The 25,000-nt window shown below is 42.7% G+C and overlaps 1 protein-coding gene across 1 annotated transcript; it reads right to left on the bottom strand.

Annotated features, from left to right (window-relative positions):
- Positions 1 to 1,929: 1,929 nt before the first annotated feature.
- LOC122333878 (myotonin-protein kinase) lies at positions 1,930 to 18,039 on the bottom strand. Its single transcript, XM_043231718.1, is given in 16 exon segments — positions 1,930 to 2,106; positions 2,382 to 2,456; positions 2,590 to 2,636; positions 3,818 to 3,915; positions 5,440 to 5,588; positions 6,624 to 6,714; positions 6,782 to 6,806; positions 6,809 to 6,860; positions 6,935 to 7,180; positions 8,519 to 8,716; positions 8,808 to 8,901; positions 9,052 to 9,200; positions 10,186 to 10,287; positions 10,923 to 11,006; positions 11,080 to 11,171; positions 17,215 to 18,039. Coding segments are annotated over 16 exon segments (1,881 nt in total). The 5' UTR covers positions 17,417 to 18,039.
- Positions 18,040 to 25,000: the final 6,961 nt, after the last annotated feature.

Below are 25,000 nucleotides of genomic sequence, written 5' to 3'. Positions count from 1 at the left end.
AAAGACCTTATTACACTTAACATTATCCTTCTGTTCTGAAAATGTATCTGCATAATGCATTCTATTTCACATGCTACTTTACTAAAGTAGTAGGCAATATTCTGTTCACGGTTTTCTTTTCATTATTAAAATCCAAATCCAAATAAATCTTTATTATAAACATGCTGAACACTCTTTCAGCTTAATTCTGAACAGTGTATTTATTTTAAGAATTTTACGAAGTCACACTCACTCCATACAGACAACAGAAGCCACACCCTCTCCATACAGACAACATAAGCCCCACCCTCTCCATACAGACAACAGAAGTCACACCCACTCCATACAGACAACAGAAGCCACACCCACTCCATACAGACAACAGAAGTCACACCCACTCCATACTGACAACATAAGCCCCACCCACTCCATACTGACAACATAAGCCCCACCCACTCCATACAGACAACATAAGCCCCACCCACTCCATACAGAAAACAGAAGCCCCACCCACTCCATACAGACAACAGAAGCCACACCCACTCCATACAGAAAACAGAAGCCCCACCCACTCCATACAGACAACAGAAGCCACACCCACTCCATACAGACAACAGAAGTCACACCCACTCCATACAGACAACAGAAGCCCCACCCACTCCATACAGACAACAGAAGCCCCACCCACTCCATACAGAAAACAGAAGCCCCACCCACTCCATACTTGGGATCAAAGCATGACCTAAAGCAGCTAATCCTAACACTCACTATAGATATAGAGGAAAACCATCTTCAGGTGTCGGTGAGATCTGGGGCTGGGTTTTTTTTAACAAACAGACACATATTTTCAAGACAAATCATTTCAACTGACTCTTGCGTTAAATAAATAAGCCAACTTTATTTTTAAGTTTCTCACTCTTAAATAGTTTTTAATGTTAAAACAACTTAATTTCTTGTTTTGTACAAAATAATGCTGTAGTATATGATAGCTGGAGCACTAACAAGTGTGAATAAAACTAGATCAGAGCAGATTCCCATAAACAGACAGGACAGGTCGGACACTTCAGATTCTGAATCACTTCTTCTTTTACAGCCATGCACCTCAATATTCTGATATTAATCAGAATTTGGCAATATTCAGATTAGTATAGACTCATATATATTAAACGGCACATCCAATCACCTCCAAACCAATCATAAGAGCTGAATAAATCATCTTTCCACTGATGTCTGGTTTGTTATGATCGGATAATATTTGTCTGAGATACAACGATGTGAAAATCTGGATGTGCAGAACGATCTAAATGCAAACCACTTTTCAAGCTGTGCAAATGAAGTTCTTAGCGATGAATATCACTAATATAAAATGAAGATTTTATATGTTTACCTTAAGAAATTTACTAAATATCTTCATGAAACATTCTGGGCTAAAAGAAAATCTGATCGTTTTTGACCTAGACTCTGTATCGTTGTCCTCTGACTCGTTCTTCAGGGATGAGGTGGTTTTCAGAGAAAAGAGCTGCATGTAAACACCTCATTCAGAAAATCACCTGAAAGGAGAGTCACATGCTCAGACTGCACAGAATTATGGGTGATGATAATTAGCCATAGATGTTAAGGAATGGAAACTGATTTGTGAAGTGGCAATCAAATAAGAACAACTCTTTCCAGTTCGAGTCAGAGTTTTAGGACTTTTCAAGGGTCTCTAATTAAACCGTGTTTAAGTTTTAATAAAAATAATAACTGAGCACACACTGCAGAACCGGCGGCAGCATCTGGACTCTCTTGTGTTATAACACGTAGATCAGCAGACCTGAAACAACCATATTTCTGTATATAAACGGCATATTCAGAATATGAGCGCAATCGAATATGGAGCTGAAACGCTTGTAAACGTGGAATCAGAGTCCTGGCTGTGAGCTTTTCTGAAGAGCCGTGATGCTAGTGATTTCAAGTGCGTTTAAAGGCTTTTATAGAGCTGAAGAGCGGAGAAGAAGAGATCAGACTGCGACTCTCAGTGCTCTTCAGCACAGATCGGGCGCTGCCGTGTCGCTCCCACAGCTGTAGTTCAGTCCCTTCAGCGCAGACCAGCAGATACGACTCACTCCTCACCTGAGGCCTGCGCACCTGTCAATCAAACACTCTCTGATTACACACCCGACACATCTGAGTTTGTGTAGGCTGCCTGTTTGTGTATACGTCTATGCATTATGTACATTAAATACACACACACACACACACACACATGCATGCATACATTTAAGAAGATATCCATTATATTTATATATAACATACATTATAAAAATATACACATATGTAAATATATGTTTTCAAAATATATGTGTGTGCATGTATATATACATAATATACAGAGTACACGTGACGCTTCTGAGTGCACTCACCCTGTTGAAGAGCACCAGGTGTCGGTGCAGGGCCGTCACTAGCGGGTAATGGCAGGCAGGGGGCGTCACGGAGCTCTACAAACATCAGGGACGTCAGTCAGCTTTCAGACAAACACCACGGACACGTGTAGGAATTACACACAGATCAGCACACAACAGATACAGGTGACACCAGCCATGAGAGATGCAGTGCTAAAGAGAGGCTTACGTCCCACACGGAGTCCTGACTGCCCAGACACCGACACACACACAGCTCTGTGACCGGAGGAGAAACAGCTGTTAGACCGGCCTCAGCCAACACACACACACACACACACACTCACTCACTCACTTATGCAGGCACATGCTCACACACGCACATACACACACTCACTTACACACATGCTCACACACACACACATTTAAACACATGCTTGCACACACACACATTCACACTCACACACACATACATACATACACACACACACACACTCACTTACGCACATGCTCACACAGACACTCATTTACACACATGCTTGCACACACACTCACACACACACACACACACACACACACACACACACACACACACACACACACACACACACACTCACACAGTGATGCCGCTGTGAGCCTGCGAGAGCGTGAGGAAACATCATGCATGAACGCAGGTTTACAAAGAATCATTAAGTTCAAAACACAGTCAGAAGATGTGTAAGAACCTTCTGAGACATTATTGTCTCATCACAAACAAAACACTGTCTTAGAGTCTTAGAGGGGCGTATGATGAGGCTAAAAAACATTATTTGTGTGTCTGGTGTAATGCAATGTGTTTATGAGATTTAAGTTTCATTATTTTCCACATCCTGTACATTATTGTTTCTCCTCTAAGCCCCGCCTCCTGAAACGAGTCTATTTGTACAAAACTCATCGTTCTAAAAAAGCGAGGTGTGCTCTGATTGGCCAGCTAGTCGTGTCCTCTTTTAGAAACACAAAGTAGTTTCAGTTTCATGATTTAAACACAGCAGTCTCTCCGAACATGGCGCCTGCAGCAACACTACAGACAGAATAATAGCCCAGCCTTCTTTCTTTGATTAAACATTTGGGCGGAGTTATGCAAATAAACCCACTCTGTGATGTAGATAAGTGTTTAAACGAGTCGTTTTAGGGGGGTGTAGACAAGTCATAACTTTCATAAAGAATATCTCTTTGGCTTCCACTGTAAGTGTCATAAACAAAGCAGACAGTGAATCAGTTATTATTTGTCTGTCATGAACTTGGTCATGTGACCCTGCAGTTGTTCTGCAGTGTTTCATTATCTATTCCGGGACGTGATATTTATCTCTGTTCTCAGGCAGAGCTTCACACACTGTACAGATAATATTACACACACATCTCTGAAGATCTGTCAGCGTGACATCTGTACTGCTAATTCCAGATCACAGCTCATTCCTGACCTTGGTTTCTGCCGGCGGTCAGTCTGAGGATCTCTTCTCTCAGTTCGGTCATCTCCTGCTCAAGCTCTTTGTTCCTGTGCTCGGCCTTGTGCAGACGCCTGGAGAACATCAACAGCGCTGTGTTTACTAGCAGTACATCAACACCCCTGCGCAGTCATCCCCTGCTCACTGTTCACTAAGACAGAAGTCTGAAATACTACAGTAAAAACCTGTTGAATGGGTAAATTATATTGAAAAACAGTACAACACACACACACACACACACACACACACACATTATAAACAGAAAAACAACAGCGAAGCCAGAAACGTGAAACCAAAACATCTCAATATGGCCACTGTCACCAATTACGTCTGAGACTGTGCAGTAGCGATTCGTTTAGAGTCTGAGTCTGCGCTGTGGTGATTCATTTAGAGTCTGAGTCTGCACTGTTATGATTCGTTTAGAGTCTGAGTCTGCGCTGTGGTGATTCATTTAGAGTCTGAGTCATTTAGAGTCGGAGCGGTTGCGCAGTAGAGATTCATTTAGAGTCTGAGTAGTTATTCATTTAGAGTCTGAGTCTGTGCAGCAGTAGTTATTCATTTAGATAACAAGTCTGCACAGTAGAGTCTGAGTCTGTGCAGCAGTGATTCGCTTAGAACTGGAGTCTGTGCAGAGTCATTTAGATAACAAGTCTGCACAGTAGTGATAGAGTCTGAGTCTTAGAGTGATTCAGTCAGAGTCTGTCTGCACAGTGTAGAGTCTGAGTCTTCAGTAGTGAGTTTAGAGTCTGAGTCTGAGTCATCAGAGTCGTCTGCACAGTAGTGATTCAGTTTACAGAGTAGAGCTGAGTCTGTGCAGTAGTGATTCGTTTAGATGAGTCTGCACAGTAGTGAGAGTCTGAGTCTGCGCAGTAGTGATTCAGTCAGAGTCTGAGTCTCAGTAGTGATCATTTAGAGTCTGAGTCTGCAGTCAGTTAGAGTCTGAGTTCAGTGATTTCAGAGTCTGAGTCTGCACAGTAGTGATTCAGTTAGAGTCTGAGTTTACGTAGTAGTGATTCGTTTAGAGCTGGAGTCTGTGCAGTAGTGATTCGTTTAGATAACAAGTCTGCACAGTAGTGATTCGTTTAGAGTCTGAGTCTGCGCAGTAGTGATTTATTTAGAGTTTGAGTCTGTGCAGTAGTGATTCAGTTAGAATCAGAGTCTGCGCAGTAGTGATTCGGTCAGAGTCTGAGTCTGCACAATAGTGATTCGTTTAGGTAACAAGTCTGCACAGTAGTGATTAATTTAGGGTCTGAGAGTGCACAGTAATGATTCGTTTAGAGTTGGAGTCTGTGCAGTAAGGATTTGTTCAGAGTTCAAGTCTGCACAGTAGTGATTTGTATATAGTTCGATTGCAGTAGTGATTCATTTAGAGCTGGAGTCCGGGCAGTAGTAATTCATTTGGGCCCAAGTCTGAGCGGTAGTAATTCAGTTGAAGCCATAGTTATGAGCCATACTGTAGCCAGCCACCAGATGGAAATGTTTTGGCTTCCCTTTTCAGCGTTTATTATTAGATTTGACTGTAAGAGTTTATTTATCATATTAAACAACAGCATTTATGAACAGATATGACTGTGATAGCTGAGTGTATGTTGTTGTACCGCTGCAGCTCATAAGCGTGTGTGTCCCTCTGCTCCGTCTCTGGCTCAGCAGGAAGTTCAGGAAGTGACATCAGCTCAGCGGTGACGGATTCTCTGAGCTGCCACACCTGATTCTGCAGCTCGTTCACACCGACATCTGATTCAGACTGCTGCGAGATGAAGGTCACACAAAATTTACACAAACTGATATGATTCTTTAGGGCCCAGTCTATGACATTGGTTCGAATTTCTCAGCGGTAGTGTAACACAATACCCTGTTTTTACCCTGTCAGAAACAACTCACAGCGAGCCGTTTTAGTGCATGTTCATTTAAATGCTAATAAGCTCCACTGGCCCCGCCCCCGAGCCGTTCTCTTGAGCCATATAGCCAAAGAACTTGCTACATTAGGAAATGCAATCTGCGAAAAAGCATAAAAAACTGGAGGTGAAGCGAATGATTCACCTGAACATAGACGCATTCCCTTCAAAAAACAAAAGCACTTCTTCAGCGGTTCAGATTTCAGGAGTAAACACCAACTGCTATATTCATCCAACAATAAAGCGCCTCAGTCTCTTAGGAGCCGTTCTTGTCTGCATCGAAACAATGAAGGACTGATGACAGCTCACTGAGGGCGGAGCTATGATAAAACAACACTGTCAATCAACAAGTGTGGGAGGGGCCTGTGCCTGTGTGATGTCACACCGCCAAGAAGCTAAGTACAGCTTGATTTGAGAAAGGGCATATTATATATATATATATATATATATATATATATATATATATATATATATGGATTATAAAGTATATTTTTAAAAGTGAATTTACTACAATACTCGCTTTTAGTGCAATTACTCACTCCTACGTATTCGTATAATTCAACAAACCGTCTATTTTATGTTATGTATTTACGTGTCTTGTAATTGTTGTTATTATATATGAATGCATTTCCAAAAACAATCGTTGACCCACTTCTGAATTTCATGTGACGATTCCCAGCACATAATCTAATGGATATAAAATCTAATCCAAAGCTTTCTTTTATATATATAATCTAATGGTTTTAACTCACTCCGACCTGGCCTAATTTCTCCCGGTTTGATTTAATCGTAATAATTTTAAACCTTAAACTTCAATAGCATGATTGTTTTTGGAAATTCTGTGCTCTGTTTGACTTCCTCTGGGTTTTACGATATAATATTGGTACCAGTTTTTCCTGCAGGTGGAGCAGATCTCTCTCCTGCTGCTGGTTGATCTCCATCATGATGTGTCTGCTGCGGTCCAGCGCTCCCGTCTCTCTGCAGCAGAGCGAGAACATCTTAAAGCTGCGCTGAATGATAAAGCCGCCCATGAAGAGTCACTAACCTGGTGGCTGTGTAAGAGTATCCACAAACGCCAGATGAAGCCCGACCGGCGCTCGCTCCGTCGCCTCGCTCAGGCTCTCCTGAACACAAGAGCAGAAGAGTCAGATCACGCCGAGGTTCTCCGTCTCCGCGGCGGATCTGAAGGCTCGGGTACCGTGTGGCTCAGGCAGTCGTCCAGCACGTCGAAGTTGGAGGTGTCTGTGGCGTCGGAGACATCGGGACGGTACGGAGGAGGGAGGAGATGAAGGGAACTCCAGTCCAAACCTGTGAAGAACGGGTGTTTTCTGAAGTCCCCGAGCCCCGTGGAGCCCAGCCTCTCGCTCCTGTCACAGATCAGAGCGCTGATGAGGGACCGTGCCTCCTCGGACACCTCCGACCCCGGAGGAAAGTCAAAATAATCCTGTTCAGACAGATCCATCAATCCATGTTCATGCACAAACATAGTGCTACAAACAAGTAGTAGTAGTAATAAATTAAAAGTTCAGTTTAGCTTGAAGGAATTATAACTAATAAAATAAAATAAAAATATATTACTGTTGTAGACTGAAACGTACCTCCTAAAAGACAAACAATAATTAACACAAAAACATTTCACCACAGCCCAGAAAAATAAAAAGCGGTTTAATCTGAAGAAAATATGGTGGAAAAGTATAACATATTACTCAAAATAATAAATATATGACAATATGAGACAGAGCTACACACTTTTTCATCCATCACTTGTTGCATTTTCATCTTAAAGGGTTGATTGAATCGTTAGAGTTCCCTGAAACAATTTAACCGCCGTTTAAAAGATTAGTTTAAGTTTTATACGCTCATTTGATCGCCGTCGTTTTTTGGAAAGCAAATTTGAATATTTAAATCCAGAAATACTGAAAAACATTTGTGAACAATAATGCGCCATTACCGTTTTGTGATTTCAAACGTTTCTTGAATATTAAAAGCTATTTGAAACCACTAAAACAGAATCAGAGGAGATCTACGTCCGTTTGATTCAAAGTAAATGTTAGTTATGTTGAAGGTACGGTCTGTTTGCGTGCTGATCGTTTCTTCTACTTCCTCCTCAGCTCTTCCTCCAGCTGTCACTGACGTGTAAACGTGGAACGCTCACCTTGAACTTTCTGACGTCAACAGACTTGTTTTTACTCTTTTTTTCACCGAAGAGGAAGCTCTGAAGCATACAGTACTGAAGAATAAACTAATAAAGGTGTTTAAGGAAGAGTCTTTAAGCTCACTAGCGGTCACTGATAACACACACACACACACACTCACTTACACACGTGCTCACACACACACTCACTTACGTACATGCTCACACACACACACACACACACACACACACACACACACACACACACACACACACATGCTCACACACACACACTCACACACACACACACACACACCACACACACATGCACACACACACACACACACACACACACACACACACTTACACACACACACACACACACACACACACTCACTTACACACGTGCTCACACACACACACACACACACACACACACACAGGTGATGTTTAACTAAAGTCATTTTGTAAGTAAAGTAATTGTAAAGTTAAAAGTAATGCTGCTTGTGAAGTAAGTTTTATGTTTTAGTTAAGATCTGTGAGTCTCAGTGTGGGTTTTTCTCAAAGCAAAAAAGATAGTAGAAACGTGTAGACTTGTCAAGACGACTAGTTCAAAATCGTATTCTCTGCCACCCGGGCCAGCTCTACCTTGAAGTGTATAATCTTGGCGTAGGTCTCGGAGATGGACTCGGCGTAGAAGGGTGTGGTTCCCAGCAGCATCTCGTAGGCGCAGACGCCCAGAGCCCACCAATCACACTCAGAGCCGTAGCCTCCGCCCGCCTCCACCGCCCGCAGGATCTCTGGAGACAGATAGTCTGGAGTCCCCACGGCCAGAGACGAGTGGACCTGAGAACACACACACACACACACACACACACATGAGCACGGCGGGTAATCACACACCACTGAATGAAGGCTTACGTCTCACAAACATCACCAGGCCGTCATCCTCCAGACGCAGGCAGGAGCCAAAATCCCCCAACCGAGCGTGACCTTCTGCCGTCAGGAGAATGTTGTCAGGCTTGATGTCTCTGTGAAAGAGAGCAGGCATCAAGCTGAGCATCTGAAGATTCCTATACTGCATACTATCCAATCATATGCGTGTGTGTGTGTGTATTCAAATGAAGTAACGTACATGTTTATGCATGTTTAGACACACTGATTCGTGTTAGTACGGATACCTGTGCACGTAACCGAGTCTGTGGACTGAATCGATGGCCGTCACCATCTCGGCCAGGTAGAACTGAGCCATGTCCTCCGGGATCCGATCACCAAACTTACTCAGCAACGTCAGCAGATCTCCACCGACATAGTAATCCATGACCAGATACTGCAGAGCAGAAGAAGAGAGACAAGAGAAAAGACGAACATACAGAACTGAAAATGATTCATGAGACAAAACTGAATCATCTGAGTCACTTTGAATGAATCTTTTTTTGTGTGTGTGTGTGTGTGTGTGTGCGCACATCTATTGGTTTCTGCTACAAATACCATAACAAATATTACAAAACATCAGATTTGAACAATTAAAAACGGTTTTCTGTAGTGTGTTTTGGGACATGTTCGATTTATTGGTTTTAACAAGCCACCAATAGATGAATAGAACATTCTTATGGGTTTGTGAATCATTTGATTGAGATCAGGTTAGCAATACTATTGATACTGAGACAAAGAACCTATGACTTTTTATTTTCAGTCGTTGGACGGACCACATCTTCAGGATCAGGACCTCAAGCGACTTTGAAAATCATGTGATTCACATCAGAACTTCATTCACTTAATTCACTTTATTAACTTCATTAATTATTAGCCGTTTCTCATCTGAACATTTCAGAATATTAAGTTATAAATGTGACCATAGTTCTTAATTAATCATAATCGTAATATGTTTATGAGTTAAATAAACCAGGCTTTTCGCAGATTCACGAATCATTTGATTCAGATCAGAACAATTCAGATGTCAAAACATGTCAAACTTTTACATACCAAAAAATACTTTAACGGTATTAAACACCACATGCATGTATAACATGTGCTATTTTTATTGATTTGTCGCGTGTTTTGTGTGTTTTTATGAAAGCTTGTCTGAACAGACCAAATGACAATGAACCAGGCCTACTCTTTAATTTTTGTTACACCAATATGTTATTAAACATTAAATATTACAGTTAGAGAAGTGAATTATGATCTGAGGTCTTGTGGATTTAGGGGCATGACTAATAACATTCTGATTCAAACAAAAGTGGAAACAGGTCAGGCTGTGAATCAGTGAATCAGTGAATCAGTGAATCAGTGAGTCGGTTGTGTGAAGTGACGCATTTGAGGTAATCGTCGTCCTGGAAAGCGTAATGTAGTTCAGTGATCCAGCGCCGGTCTCCTTTGAGCAGAACCTCTCGCTCCTCCTGATAGCACGCCGTCTGAACACACACACTACCGTATTATTAAACCCGGTTAACGGGAAACGTTCTCAGAACATTAGCTAACGTTCTCTCAAAGTTACGAACAAACATTCTTTCAGTAACATTAACAGAACATTCTTTCGAACGCCAGATTCACGCCTTAGGAAGAAATTTTGCATTGCCTTATTATAAAAAAATGAACAATATATTTCATATCTTTTAAATTTTTCATATCTTTTTATTAACTTAAGAAGCGCCAAATTCTTGAAGATAATCTTCTTAAAAACAAAGCCCCAGACTTCTTACCAAATAGTAATTAAATTATTGTATTAGCTTATTTCAAATGAATAATAATGTTCTCAAAATATTAGCACAAAAATGTTATTCATACATTTTCCAAGGTATATTATATTTCTAAAAGAGTTTAGGACATTCAACTAATGTTTTTAATGCTACTTGTTTCAGAGCATTACATTCAAATGTAACATTCTCATATTAAACATGAAATATTAAACATGACAAAATGATCAAATGGAATGTTGCTTAAAGTTTTTTTCAGTTCAGAGAACACTTAAATAACATTTTCACAACGCTTAGCGAAATGTTCTCAGAACATCTTTTTGTTAGCTAGGAATCTATTTTTTGCTGGTTACCTCTCCACGCTTCAGTATGTTCCACTTGTTCATGATCTTCAGAGCGCAGACCTGCTGTGTGTCACGCATACGAGCCAGAGCCACCTGCACATGTACTCATCAGTCAATATACTCATAATCATCTTTTTCATAACAGAACCAGCACAAACCCTCTCACCTCGCTGAAGGTTCCTCGGCCGATCACCTTCAAGATGTCAAAGTCATTCCTGCTTATCCGAGTCTTCTTCACCTGTCTGACCAAAGGCTCCGCTGCAAATATCGGAGGAAAGAGAACATCACACAACTCGACCGTAACTATAATGACAAATATGACTATAAAGCTTCAATAATTACTATATCTTGAAGAGAACAGTCAATGCCACAGCTGTACACATAACTCGAGTTACGTAATCAGATTACTTTTTAAAGTAGTGTAACACATTACTTTTCTGTGCACAAGAAATGTTTTTCCCGTTTATTGACTGACAGCTCTCATGTTGCCAGGTTGAGAGAAATTGGGAGTTAGCGTGAGAGGAAAAGGTTGCCAGGTTTTTTCCCGAAACCCGCCTAGTTTCTACTCAAAATGATCACAAATATTCGTCATTCAGTATTGCTCGAAATGAAGCAAAACAGTCAAATGCAAACCCAACATATAACGCAAATCCAAGAACTAAATATGTTAAATAAGACAAATAAAGTGTATGCATATAATACCATTGTATTAATCAGTGTTTGTTTCTAAGCTAATAAGCAAAAATGACTTTAAAATCTTTTTTTTTGTAATTTCTAAAGAGTGTTGGATTTTCTTCCCATGTTATTTTTCAGAAAACAGCACAGGTTTGTTTGAATAGCGAATTGTGAATTCATATTTCCTTCAGCCTAATCCAGATTCATTTCACTTTTGGTGTGAAAGGGCTTTTGCATTTGCCAAAATATAACTTTTTATATTAAAAACAAACAAGCAAGCCCAGCCCTGGTGAGAAAAAGTAACGCAAAATAATGTAACAGATTACTTTTTTCTATAAAAAGTAACTAATGCAAAAGTTACTTTTCAGAATTAAATGCAATATTATAATATTTTTGATAGTTCTTTACTATACTTTAAAAATACTAAAATACTTTAATGCACGGCAAACCATTAATTTATATATATATATATATATATATATATATATATATATATATATATATAAAAGAATAATAATTTGATTCTTATTGCAGCCTATTGACTGCAGTTTCAGTGCTCTTGTTAGCTTGAACCCTCCTGATCGGCCCGGACTGTGCCTTTAAGAGCGTGCAGCACAGAAATAGAACAGATGAACTAAGAATAGCACGCTCATGTCTGAGACTTTTTTAAGGCAAGTTTTCCAGCCTTGGTCTCGAGCCGCTCTCCTAGCTGCAGGAATGCGAGCGAGACCAAGGCAACAACGTAAACTGTTTTACTGCACAGAACGTTCCACATTTCCAGCACAAAGAAAGGCATGAGACAGCTTGAGACAGGCATGAGGAGCCAGAGTCTCCCTGCAGGACTGTAAACACTGCACACACACACACACACACACACACACTTCTCTGTGTTCTGACGGCTTCTGAGTCCTCTTCAACACAGTCATACTTCAGGTTTAAGTGCCTTTGGGTAAAAGCATCTAGTGTGAATTGACTTAAAATCAAAACCTTATCTTTGACGTGTTGCAATAGGCTATAACATACAATTTTATTGTCCTGCATTTTACTGCTCTATTGCGTCGCTCAGTGAAAACCTGCGGCTTGTGGTGCTTTGTACGATCCTGGGAACCATCCTGGAACCTTGGCAGGTCACCTAGGGGCAGCCAACACCACTCAATGGATCTGTGAAGCGGTTCTGCCAAGCCTGCTCCACCTGGCAGGTGCCCCCCATCCCTAAGTCTGCCTAAATCTGCCCGGGGGTGTGAACGCATCCTGGTGATTGTCGACTATGCCACCCGGTATCCAGACGCAGTTCTCCTCCAAAAAGCAAAAGTCCAAATCCATTGCCAAGGAACTGTTCCTGCTGTTCACCTGAGTCGGCATCCCAGTGAAGATCCTGACCAGTCAGGGTACCTCCTTCTTGTCCCGGCTAATGGCTGACCTCTGCTGGCTGCTGAAGATGAAGTTGTTGAGGATCACTGTCTATCATCCCCAGACTAATGGGCTGGTTGAACACTTTAACCTGACTTTGAAGCAGATGCTGTGACTAGTGGTCGCAGAGGACAGGTGCGACTGGGACCTCATGTTGCCATATGTCCTGTTCGGGATTCGGGAAGTTCCCCAGGAATGAAACGGGCTTCACCTTGTTCGAGCTCCTCTTCGGTTGGACATGGCAGAGGAGTCCTGGAAGCAGCAGCCGGTTGCCCATCGGACCACTGTCGAACACGTTAAGGAAATGAGGGAAAGAATCGACCGAGTCCAGGAGCACCTTAGTAAGGCGCAGCAGGCCTATCAATGCCATTACAACCAGGCAGCCCAACCACGGGAGATCCAGCCCGGAGACCGAGTCATAGTCCTCGTCCCCACAGCTGCCTGCAAGTTCCTGGCCACCTGGCAGGGCCCATATACAGTGTTGGAAATTGGACCGGTTACTTATCGTTTACGTCAGCCTGGATGACAAAGAGCTTACCAGCTGTTCCACATCAACCTACTGAAGAAATTGGTCGGGACTAGGGACCGGCTCGCCGCCCTTGCCACTTCCAATCTCGTTGTTGTTGACGTCAACCCCCATGAATTTGGAGGCTGTCCCTAGAGCCCTGGACTTTAACTCCCCCTTCCGGCTGCAGACTGATTCCTCTGACACAGGACTGGGCGCTGTCCTGTCCCAGGTCCAGGAAGGATGGAGCATCCAGCCGGAGGCTGACCGCAGCTGAAAGAAACTACGCTGTGGTGGAGAAGGAGGCCCTGGGCAGTCCTAGAGCTGCGGTGCTACCTCCTGGGCCAGAGGTTCACACTGGTTACCGACCACGTGCCACTGCACTGGATGGTCAAGGACACCAATGCCAAGGTTACCTGATGGTTCCTCGCGCTCCAGGACTTCCAGTTTGTTGTGCGTCCCTGAGCTGGAAGGGCCAACGTCAACGCTGACGGTCTCTCTAGGATCTGGACAGCTTGTGCAGGTCTGTCAGGGGTCACTGTTTCTTCTCTACTGTACATATACTTTCAGGACCAGGACAACGCTTGGGAGGGGACAAGCGTCCCGAAGACAATCAGCGTCGCAATGGTACCAACGTGGAACACCTGGACACACCTGCAGCTCATTAGGAGAAGCCGCGTGAGTCATGCATCTGGGAGAACTTCTCCTCCATGAGAACAAGCACTAACGCCACTCTCTCAATTCTTTTCCCAGACAGCAGTGTGTGAGCGATCAGCCCACGAGGAGCACAGCACGGACCCACTGCACAGAAGAGGAAACAGGAGCACCTACAGAACCAGAGCAACACCACTCAATTGTCATTAAGTCACTTTCTTGTAAATAAACCCGCCCTCCGCGGCTTTATTTGAGCTCTCCTTGTGTGATTCTTCACCCCATGACACTATTTTTCTGAAATATATACATGCATGTATTTATGTATACATAATAAATTACACAGTACACAATCTCTTTTTCTCTTTTTATGCAATTAATCGCAATTAAAGTGTGTGTGTGTTGTGTATATTTATTATGTGTATATATAATAACACACATACAGCATATATTTGGAAAATTGTCACCTTGCAATTATAAGGTTCTATCACATAATCGTATTATGCAATATCTTATTTACATTATGTGATGTTTCTTTTATAAAACATGCATTTGCATACATGAATATATAAACATAACATACTTGTTGTATATACATGCATGTGTGTGTGTATATACATAATAAATACACACAGCATACACAAAAACTTTTCTTTTGGATGATATTGATTGCGATTAATTAGTTTCCGACTGAACATTATTGCTGAAATGTGTGAAAACTTCCCAGCATGCACTGAATTAATGAGGTGGTTATTGTTATAGTTTAATGACACTTTTGTTGTTGTTTTTTCATTATTGCTAGTCACTTGTTGTGATGTTTAATCTCTCATCACTTTTCTTGATCGTCACCGTTATTCAGGTTTGTATACAGCAACTTTAGAGCGCTCATATTTTGTAGATATTTTGAAGAATGTAGGTAACGCACAGTCAATCTTTCAGATCATCAGCATGAAGTAACTCATACAGGTTTGCAACAAGACAAGGGTCATTTCTGGATGAACTATCCCTTTAACTTGCTAGAATATACAAACAACACACTGACCAGCATCATTTGCATTATCTGTGCCTATTTGCATTCTTTTTTATAGATGTTATTAGAGTGCAGTATTTTAATAATCCTCTGTTGAGTTCTCGCTAGCTCTGTCAGGATGTGTGTGTGTGATGAACTTCACACTTGTTGCTCTGTGACATCACTTCCTGTGTCATGTCCTGTATAAATCTGGCCACCACCTTCCTGCTGTACGCTGTTTGTCTCGCGTGAATCAACAGAGAATCAGCTGGAAAACTGTGTCCAGCCTGTCTGTCTCTCTCTGGCCATGTAGGGTGTGACCAGAAGTGTGTGTGCGCGTGCGTGTGTGTGTGTGTGCGTGTGTGTGTGTGTGTGTGCGTGTGTGTGTGTGTGTGCGTGCGTGCGCGTGTGTGTCTGTTTTGTTGCAGCAACAACTGAATTCTAAAAGTGCCATTTAATGCCACTGTGACATACATGTGATCCTTAAAGGGACAGATCACTTAAAAATGATTTCATTCTGAACACATGCTGCTTCTTTCCGTTCAGTGACAGAGAGCAGAAACACATGCTTTAAAAATCACTGAAGAGCATCATTAAAGTACGGAAACATCAGTCCATATGACTCATATCAGTCCAAAAATGATTTTTTACCTTATTAATTTTTACTTGTTTCTTGTACAAATACATATAAATTCTAAAATCAAGATGCATTTAAAAAATAAACTTATTATCATAACTTAGAAAAACATTCTTAAAAACACATTTTGTTAACTAGGGAAAGTGAATTTGTTTCTACTTATGGTCATCTTTGATGTATGTTCTCTGTAGGGGAGAGATCCGGACCTCAGCGGGTCAGTTCAGCTCCAGACTCTTCTTCTATGAAGTCACACTGGTGTAATCTGCAGTACGTCTTTTAGTTTTGTCCCACTGAAATACTCAAGACCTTCCAGAAACAGACGTCATCCGGAGGGGAGCATATGTTCCTCTGAAACCTTTATGTGCCTTGTGTTCACCGACAGAGGTTTCTGGAAGTATTCCTGAGCTCATTCAGTAACGTCTGACAGAATCACGAAGACCACGAGCATCCGACAAAGATCTTCAGTCCCTTGCACACAGATCTCTACAGTTTCTATGAATCTGAGGAGATTCCCAAAGCCCTTGAAGTTTGACGTCGAGGAACGTTGTTTTTAAAATATCACACAGTCTTTCACCGATCGGAGAGATCTTTACTTCTGAGAGACTCTAATCATGTCACACACCTGAGGTCAATTAACTTCATTAGGTGCTAGATGTTCTCCCAGCTGATTGTTTTCAGTCCTTTGTTGCCCCTGTTTTCACGACCTCTAGCAGGCAGCACATCTGTGTTTCTCTGTCTATAATGTGTTCTTAATGTTCTACTGAGAACAAAATATCGGCTTGTGTGATTTGAAAGTCTTTTACTTTTTTAATTTATTAAAATAAAATAAAAAACATACCAACATTTCTCAAATTTGGGTTGTAGCATAAATCAATACACACTCTCTCTCTCTCACACACACACACACACTCTCACACACACACTCTCTCTCTCTCACACACACACTCTCTCTCTCTCACACACACACACACTCTCTCTCTCTCACACACACACACTCACTCTCTCTCTCTGTCTTTCTCTCTCTCTCTCTGTCTCTCTCTCTCTCTCTCTCTCTCTCTCTCTCTCTCTCTCTCTCTCTCTGTCTCTCTCTCTCTCTCTCTCTCTCTCTCTCTCTCTCTCTCTCTCTCTCTCTCTCTCTCTCTCTCTCTCTCTCTCTCTCTCTCTCTCTCTCTCTCTCTCTCTCTCTCTCTCTCTCTCTCTCTCTCTCTCTCTCTCTCTCTCTCTCTCTCTCTCTCTCTCTCTCTCTCTCTCTCTCTCTCTCTCTCTCTCTCTCTCTCTCTCTCTCTCTCTCTCTCTCTCTCTCTCTGTCTCTCTCTCTCTCTCTCTCTCTCTGTCTCTCTCTCTCTCTCTCTCACACACACACACACACACACACACACACACACACACAAACACACACACACACTGTACTGACCCCACTGTAGGAAGTGCTGCACATGTTTCTCTCTGAGCAGAGCGTCGGAGCTGAACTCCTGATAAACTCCCACCAGCAGGTCCAGTAGTGTCTGTAGGCCCACGGGGCCCTTGGCGAGACCCGCCGCGCTCGGATCCGGCTCGTTCACGTGAGTGGCCCCTGGGGGCCCGGGGCCCGTGGACATGCTGGAGATCCGGCTCATCCACAGCCCTGCTCCATGATTCCTGAAGCTCAGTCCTTGTGTCCGTCTGTCTCTGTGTGTGTGTGTGTGTGTGTGTTTCTCCAGCTCCAGCCCTTTTTTGGCGTGTCGCTTCGCTCTCTCTCTCTCTCTCTCTCTCTCTCTCTCTCTCTCTCTCTGCTCTGTGTGTTTTGTGTCTTTATTGCTCTGCTATCAAACTCCCGTCACTCACAGCTTCTCTAAATACAGAAGTTGTTCAGTTAGTTTGAATGGAGTTTAACTCTTCTCTGTCTGTCTCTCTTCTCTTCCTCTGTTTATTCAGGCGTGTCTCTCTTTCCTCTTTCTGTCGGTCTACGCTGCAAAGAATTAGTCCCTTGTTTACACTCTCAAAAATGGCTGTGATTTTAACAGGAAAAAAAATACAAATCTGTTAAACGGTTAACGGTAAATTCCTGTAAAATTTACAGGAAAAACTAAACAGTTATATTTTTTCTTCTTCTTCTTCTTCTTCTTTTTCTTCCGCTTATCCGGGGCCGGGTCGCGGGGGCAACAGTCTAAACAGGGAGCATAGTCCCTCCAGTGTGTCCTAGGTCTTCCCCGGGGCCTCTTCCCGGTGGGACATGCCCGGAACACCTCCCTTGGGAGGCGTCCGGGAGGCATCCGGAACAGATGCCCGAGCCACCTCAGCTGGCCTCTCTCGATGTGGAGGAGCAGCGGGTCTACTCCGAGCTCCTCCCGAGTGGCCGAACTCCTCACCCTATCTCTAAGGAAGCGTCCAGCCACCCAACGAAGGAAACTCATTTCGACCGCTTGTATCTGGGATCTCATTCTTTTGGTCATGACCCAAAGCTCATGACCATAGGTGAGAGTAGGAACGAAGATCGACCGGTTAATCGAGAGCTTCGCCTTGCGGCTCAGCTCCTTCTTCACCATGACAGACCAGTACAGCGACCGCATTACTGCCGAAGCTGCACCGATCCGTCTGTCGATCTCTTGTTCCATCCTTCCCTCACTCGTGAACAAGATACTTAAGACCCCAAGATACTTAAACTCCTCCACCTGGGGCAGGAGCTCCCCACCAACCTGAAGGGGGCAAGCCATCCTTGTCCGACTGAGGACCATGGCCTCAGACTTAGAGGTGCTGATTCTCATCCCAGCCGCTTCACACTCAGCTGCAAACCGCCCCAGCACACACTGTAGGTCTTGGCCAGATGCAGCCAACAGAACAACATCATCAGCAAAAAGCAGAGAAGCTATCCTGTGGTCACCAAACCAGACCCCCTCCGGCCCCTGACTGCGCCTAGAGATCCTGTCCATAAAAATAATGAACAGGACCGGTGACAAAGGGCAGCCCTGTCGGAGTCCAACATGCACTGGGAACAAGTCTGACTTAATGCCGGCAATGCGAACCAAGCTCCTGCTCTGATCATACAGGGACCGGGCAGCCCTTAGCAAAGGGCCCCTTACCCCATATTCTCAGAGTACCCCCCACAGGACACCACGAGGAACCCGGTCGAATGCCTTCTCCAAATCCACAAAACACATGTAGACTGGTTGCGCAAACTCCCAGGAACCCTCCAGCATCCTGAAGAGGGTATAGAGCTGGTCCAGTGTTCCACGTTCCTCTTGAAGCTGAGGTTCGACTATCAGACTATCAAAAAATTGTTATATTTTTTATCAAATTCAAATTCAAATTTTATTTGTCACATACACATACATACATGGTACGACATGCAGTGAAATGTTTTTTACAACCGTCCAGCATCAAAATAGAACACAGAATTTAAATATATATAAATATAAAATATAAAAAATATGTATAAAAATATGTATAAAAAGTGAGCAAAGTATAAAAAATAAAGTGTAAATAAAGTGTAGAATATAAAATATAAAGTGTAAAATGTAAAGTGGCTAGTGCAATTGTCCAAAGTAAGTGGGTATCTGGGAAAGAGGGGTGAACATGGGAATCCCGGTAATTAGGTGCTGGGTGTTCTCTGGTTCAGACTCCGAATGGCCTGCGGGAAGAAGCTCCTCCTCATTCTCTCTGTGTTTGCCTTCAGGGAACGAAAGCGCTTTCCTGAACGCAGCAGAGAAAAGAGTCCATTGTTGGGATGGCTGAGGTCTTCCACGATCTTCCTGGCCCTGGTACAGCACCGCTTGTTGTAGATGTGCTGCAGCACAGGGAGCTCAGCTGACCGCACCACCTTCTGAAGGGCTCACCTGTCCTGCATGGTGCTGTTCCCGAACCAGGAGGTGATGTTTCCCGTCAGGACACTCTCGATGGTGCAGGTGTAAAAGTTCCTGAGCACCTGAGATGGGAGTCTGAAGTCCCTTAAGCGCCTCAGGTGGTATAGACGCTGCCGGGCCTTCTTCACCAGGGTGTTGATGTGACAGGACCAAGACAGGTCCTGCGTGATGTGAACACCCAGGTACCGGAAACTGTCCACTCTCTCCACTGGGGTCCCGTCGATCATGATGGGATGGTAAGAGCGCACCTGCTTCGTGCTGAAGTCCACTATTAACTCCTTTGTTTTGCTGACGTTCAGGAGAAGATTGTTCTCCTGACACCATCTCTCCAGGTTGTTGATCTCCTGAAGGTAGGCCATCTCATCGTTGTTGGAGATCAGGCCCACCACGACAGTGTCGTCAGCAAATTTAATGATGGTGGTGGAGTTTGTAGTGGCCACACAGTCATGTGTGTACAGCGAGTACAGCAGGGGGCTCAGAACACAACCCTGAGGGGCTCCAGTGCTGAGGGTGAGGGAGGATGAGGTGTGTTTTCCCATCCATACGGCTTGTGGTCTGTCGGTCAGGAAGTTGGTGATCCAGTGACGCAGGGATGGGCTGAGTCCCAGGACCTCCAACTTCGAGGTGAGCGTGGAGGGAACTATGGTGTTGAACGCTGAACTATAGTCCACGAACAGCATTTTCACATAGTTCCCTTTCCTAAAATCCAGATGGCTTGTGGTTGTGTGGAGGAGGTGTGTGATGGCACCCTCCGTAGACCGGTTTTGGCGGTAAGCAAACTGTAGTGGGTCAAGTGTGTCCGGTAGTGATGAGGTGATGAAGTCTCTGACGAGTCTCTCGAAGCACTTCATCACTACAGACGTCAGAGCTACAGGGCGGTAATCATTTAGGTAAGATGGTTGAGGTTTCTTCGGCACAGGAACAATGATGGACTCTTTGAAACACGAGGGGACTACAGACTGTTTCAGGGAGAGATTAAATATCTCAGTGAACACCGGTGCTAGCTGGTCAGCACAGGCTCTCAGAACCCGACCTGTGATGCCGTCAGGTCCTGCTGCCTTCCTGGTGTTCACTCTCCTGAATGCCCTCCTTACGTCGTGCTCCGAAATGGTGAACGCGATTTCCTCTCCGGCTCTCTCGGCATGCGTGCTGTTCATCATGCCGCTAGCGGCGCTAGCATGATTAGCTGCAGCCTCGAAACGAGCATAAAAGGTGTTTAGCTCGTCTGCCAGAGAAGCATCCGCGCTCTCCACTCTGGAGGTTGGCGTTTTATAGTCCGTGATGTTTCTCAGTCCCTGCCAAAGGCTCCTAGAGTCACTGTGTTGAAACTGTGACTCAAGTTTCCTCCCGTAGCGCCTCTTTGCCTCCTTTACCGCTCTGCGCACGCTGTACGACGCAGCCTTGTATTCAGACATATCCCCGGTGACTATGCCCGTGTTATAGGCTGCGGAGCGGGATCTCAGAGAGTCAGGGATAGTTTTGTGATTGTATGTTACATGTAATGCTGTTAAATTAATGTTTATTGCATATTAAAGGTTAATGAGTCTCACCATGATGGTGTTTAGTGTTTTAATTTAACTTAAAACCATTCAACCAAAAATGCCATTACCGTATTTTTTACAGTAGAATTCAGGCAAGCGCAGCTACCAGTTTTTCGATGTAAAATATACCTATTTTTATTTATAGTGCAGTCATTTTGTGAAAAAAAATATTTTCGACTTTGAATTAAGATGATTTTTCTTGCCCTGTTGTGCAGATATTTTTTCTTGTGATTTTTAAACTACAAATAAAATATTAACTACACAGCATTTTAGATTTTTTCTAAACATTTCATCTAAACATCCTTGATCTGAGATGCCTTTACTTGACAAGTAAAATTACAATGAATTAGATTTTTTCTTTTTTTTTTTCTACATATCTGTCGATGGAGTAAGAAAAATAATGTTAATTCAAAGGTTAAAAGAAGATATTGAATGTATGTTTATACTAGAAAACAAGACAAAAATACTAAGTAAGAGAATATATTTTTTTGTAATTGTAAACTAAATGTGTTCACTTGTTTTATTGTAAAGAAGCGCCGATGAAGGAGCTGTTTTTGTGCCTGAAGGCTGTTTGAATCAGGTGTGTGTGAGCATCTCCCTCTAGTGGTGTGTTCTCACACAGAAGAAGAAACACCAGAGACAGCAGAGAGATAACACTTCACTTCTAGACATTAGCATCTATTTGATCCAGAGACCGTCTCTGCATTTAATAAGAAACTGTTCTCTCTCTTCATTATACATCCCTGTCAGTGTACTCTTCATCTTTATTCTGTTCAGTGCTTTGATGAAACCTATGTTAAAAGTGCTATAGAAATAAAAATGATTGATTGATTGATAATAATTATTCAGCATAAGCATTCAGAATGATGCATTTTTACACAGCTTTTTTTAAGGAGCCTAACTAGCAAAATAACGGATCACTTTTTTTATCTAAGAGCGTTAGATGAACATTATTTTTTATTGCATCCTATTCTTCGTTAGTTGTTTCGTGTTTGATGTGAGAGAGCATTTAATGCATGACTTTCCAGAAAACGCAACGCAGACAGTTACTATTCAAAAATCACAGCATCGACTCTGAAGACAAGTCTGTAAATAACCGGTGTGTTGAACCTGTCCTGAGAGCCAGCTGTAATCTCCAGAGACGTTAATCCTGCTCTCTCTAAGAGTCCCGGAGGACCAGACCTCAGAGAGAAGGACGGACGGACATCACCCAGCACCGAAGAACTGAACCAGCGCTCAGGTGAGACTCTTTTAGCTTCTCATTTTCACTACAACTTTTACTAGCTATAGTCACAGTAATGCTATATATACTGTGTATATATATATATCTCTTAAAGTCACTAAATGCTACACTGCAAAAGAATACGTTCTTTCTTCTGAGAGCGTGAGGGATGCACTGCAAAAATATTTTTGCCTCGATAAATATCTTATTCTTGATGCATTTACTTGACAACTAAAACGATTTAAGACAGATTTAAGTGTTGTTTTAAAAAAATAAAAATTATATACACAAATAAAAACAACTAGACACAAATTTACTTTGACTTCTAGTGTAAGTATTGAACATTTCTTGAATCAAGATAAATCTACTGTACAAGTAAAAATGACTGTGTGTGTATATATATATATATATATATGTTTTTAGTTTGTTTTGTTTTTTTGCTTAAATCAAGAAAAAATATCTGTCAATTGGGTTCAGAAAAGTAATCTTAATTTAAAGGCTAAATGATTTGTTTTACCTATTGGCAAATTTTTTTTTATAAATATATATATATATATATATATATATATATATATATATATATATATATATATATATATATATATATACACAGTCATTTTTACTTGTACAGTAGATTTATCTTGATTCAATATTTATAGTAGAAGTCCAAGTAAATTTGTGTTTATTTGTTTGCTGTGTTCTCACAGTTAAAGGGAAGACACCTTTTAAAAAGCGTTTAGGGCTGTTTTTAGTTCCTTAAAGATGCACCTCAGAAGTTACGTTACCTTTTGAAAGTGACAGCTCTTTGTAAGGAGCTCGACGAGGAGGACACACACACACACACACACACACACACACACACACACACGAGTCGAGGGAGTGTGTGCAGATTACAGTAAGACTCGCTGTCTAACCGTGACGCAGGAAGAGCTGTTCCCTCATTACAGGGATTAGAGCTCGCTTCGTAACGCTCGCTGTGTGTCTGCTATACTGAGACGCAAAGCTCCAGATAAACACGTGTGTGTGTGTGTGTGTGTGTGTGTGTGTGTGTGTGTGTGTGTGTGTGTGTGTGTGTGTGTGTGTGTGTGTGTGTGTGTGTGCAGTGTGATGTCCTCAGGGCCGCAGGACTCCAGTGTCGAGCAGCGCCGGCTGCAGAGGAGAGAACTGAACATATCTTATCAGGTATCAGACGTTCATCATGATGTTCTTTACGTGAATGTGAGGACTATACCGTTCTTTATGAACGTGTGAGTATCTGGTGTCCCTTTAAATAACCTCCTAATCAGGACGCATGGATATACACCTGAAAGAAATGCTTGTGAAACAAAGCAAGCGGGATGCTGTGAAACCTTTTAGACTAAAGCTAACGTCGTATCTTGTCTTGACTGTGGAAGCCGCTGAATACAAAACACAAAAGACTAGCGTGACTTTTTTTGCAGAATTGCAAGATATAACGTCACAATTCTGCCTTTTTTCTCTTATTTGAGCCCCACAGGAAACCAGGAGATGTGACTCTTACTGTTTCTCATCATAAACAGAGCTTTGTATGCCGCGCCCTATTTTGTACTGTTTTGAATACAAAATAAAAGTAGGCTATCGTGACTTTTCTCTCTCAATTCATAATAAAGTTATAAAGTCAGAATTGAGATGTAAAGTGGAAAACGGCATACAAAGCTCTGTTTATGACGAGAAACAGTAAGAGTCTGGTTTCCTGCGGTGCTCAAATAAGAGAAAAAAAGGCAGAATTGTGAGATTAAAAAGTCACATATTTTTGATTTTAACTTTTATTTCAGCGAGTCTGATATTACACACAGGCTTTCATCTGTTTCATCAACATGAACTTAATTAACATTTAAAGCGTGCGTGTTAAGAGGTCACCTTTGATATGCCTGAAGTAAAAGCGTCTGCTGTGATGAGAACCGAGCGTCTGTGTTCTAGTTCTTCTGTGGAGAGCCGCAAGGGGGCGCCGTTCGTCAGCTGACCCCAGAAGATGTGGTTGAGTCTGGGTTGTGTTGCAGATCTTCCCCGAGCCGTCGCAGCAGCTGGAGCCGGGGTCGGGGAAGGAGCGCCTGCCCTCCATCGTGGTGGAGCCGTCGGAGGACAGCGAGGAGGAGAACAGGGGCCTGCGGTGGGGGAGGAGGAGGAGGAGGAGGAGGAGGAAGACCCCTTCCAGGAACCCGTGGGACCCGCCGGCTCCGCTCAGGAGCAGCAGATCAATGCGGGACGGGTCGGTACCAGCGGGACATCTGACTCAGTCTCTCAACACCGACGGCCGTCCGAGAGACTAGGCCTGTTTCTCCGTGTGATACAACGCCGGAAATCACTGCATCACCGTCACGTTAAATATAATATAACAACATAACGATGCAAGCAGGCGAAGGCTTTCAAGCAGCATCGAACGTTAATAATTAAATGAAGTGTGAAAAATATTAGCCTGAATAAAGAGTAAATATTAGAGTAACTAGTAGAAACAAAAGATTTCTTTTCACATTAGTGCTCTATCTTTTTTTTAACTAGCAGCTCGTGACAAAAAACACACAGACGTGACGTGAAACGACAAAAAAAACATGGCGTTCATTTTTACGGTTAATGTATTAA

The sequence above is a fragment of the Puntigrus tetrazona genome, unplaced genomic scaffold (genome assembly GCF_018831695.1).
Source record: "Puntigrus tetrazona isolate hp1 unplaced genomic scaffold, ASM1883169v1 S000000401, whole genome shotgun sequence".
NCBI classification, from domain to species: domain Eukaryota; kingdom Metazoa; phylum Chordata; class Actinopteri; order Cypriniformes; family Cyprinidae; genus Puntigrus; species Puntigrus tetrazona.
Note: the sequence above shows the minus strand (reverse complement) of the source record. Positions and strands in the feature narration are given on the sequence as shown.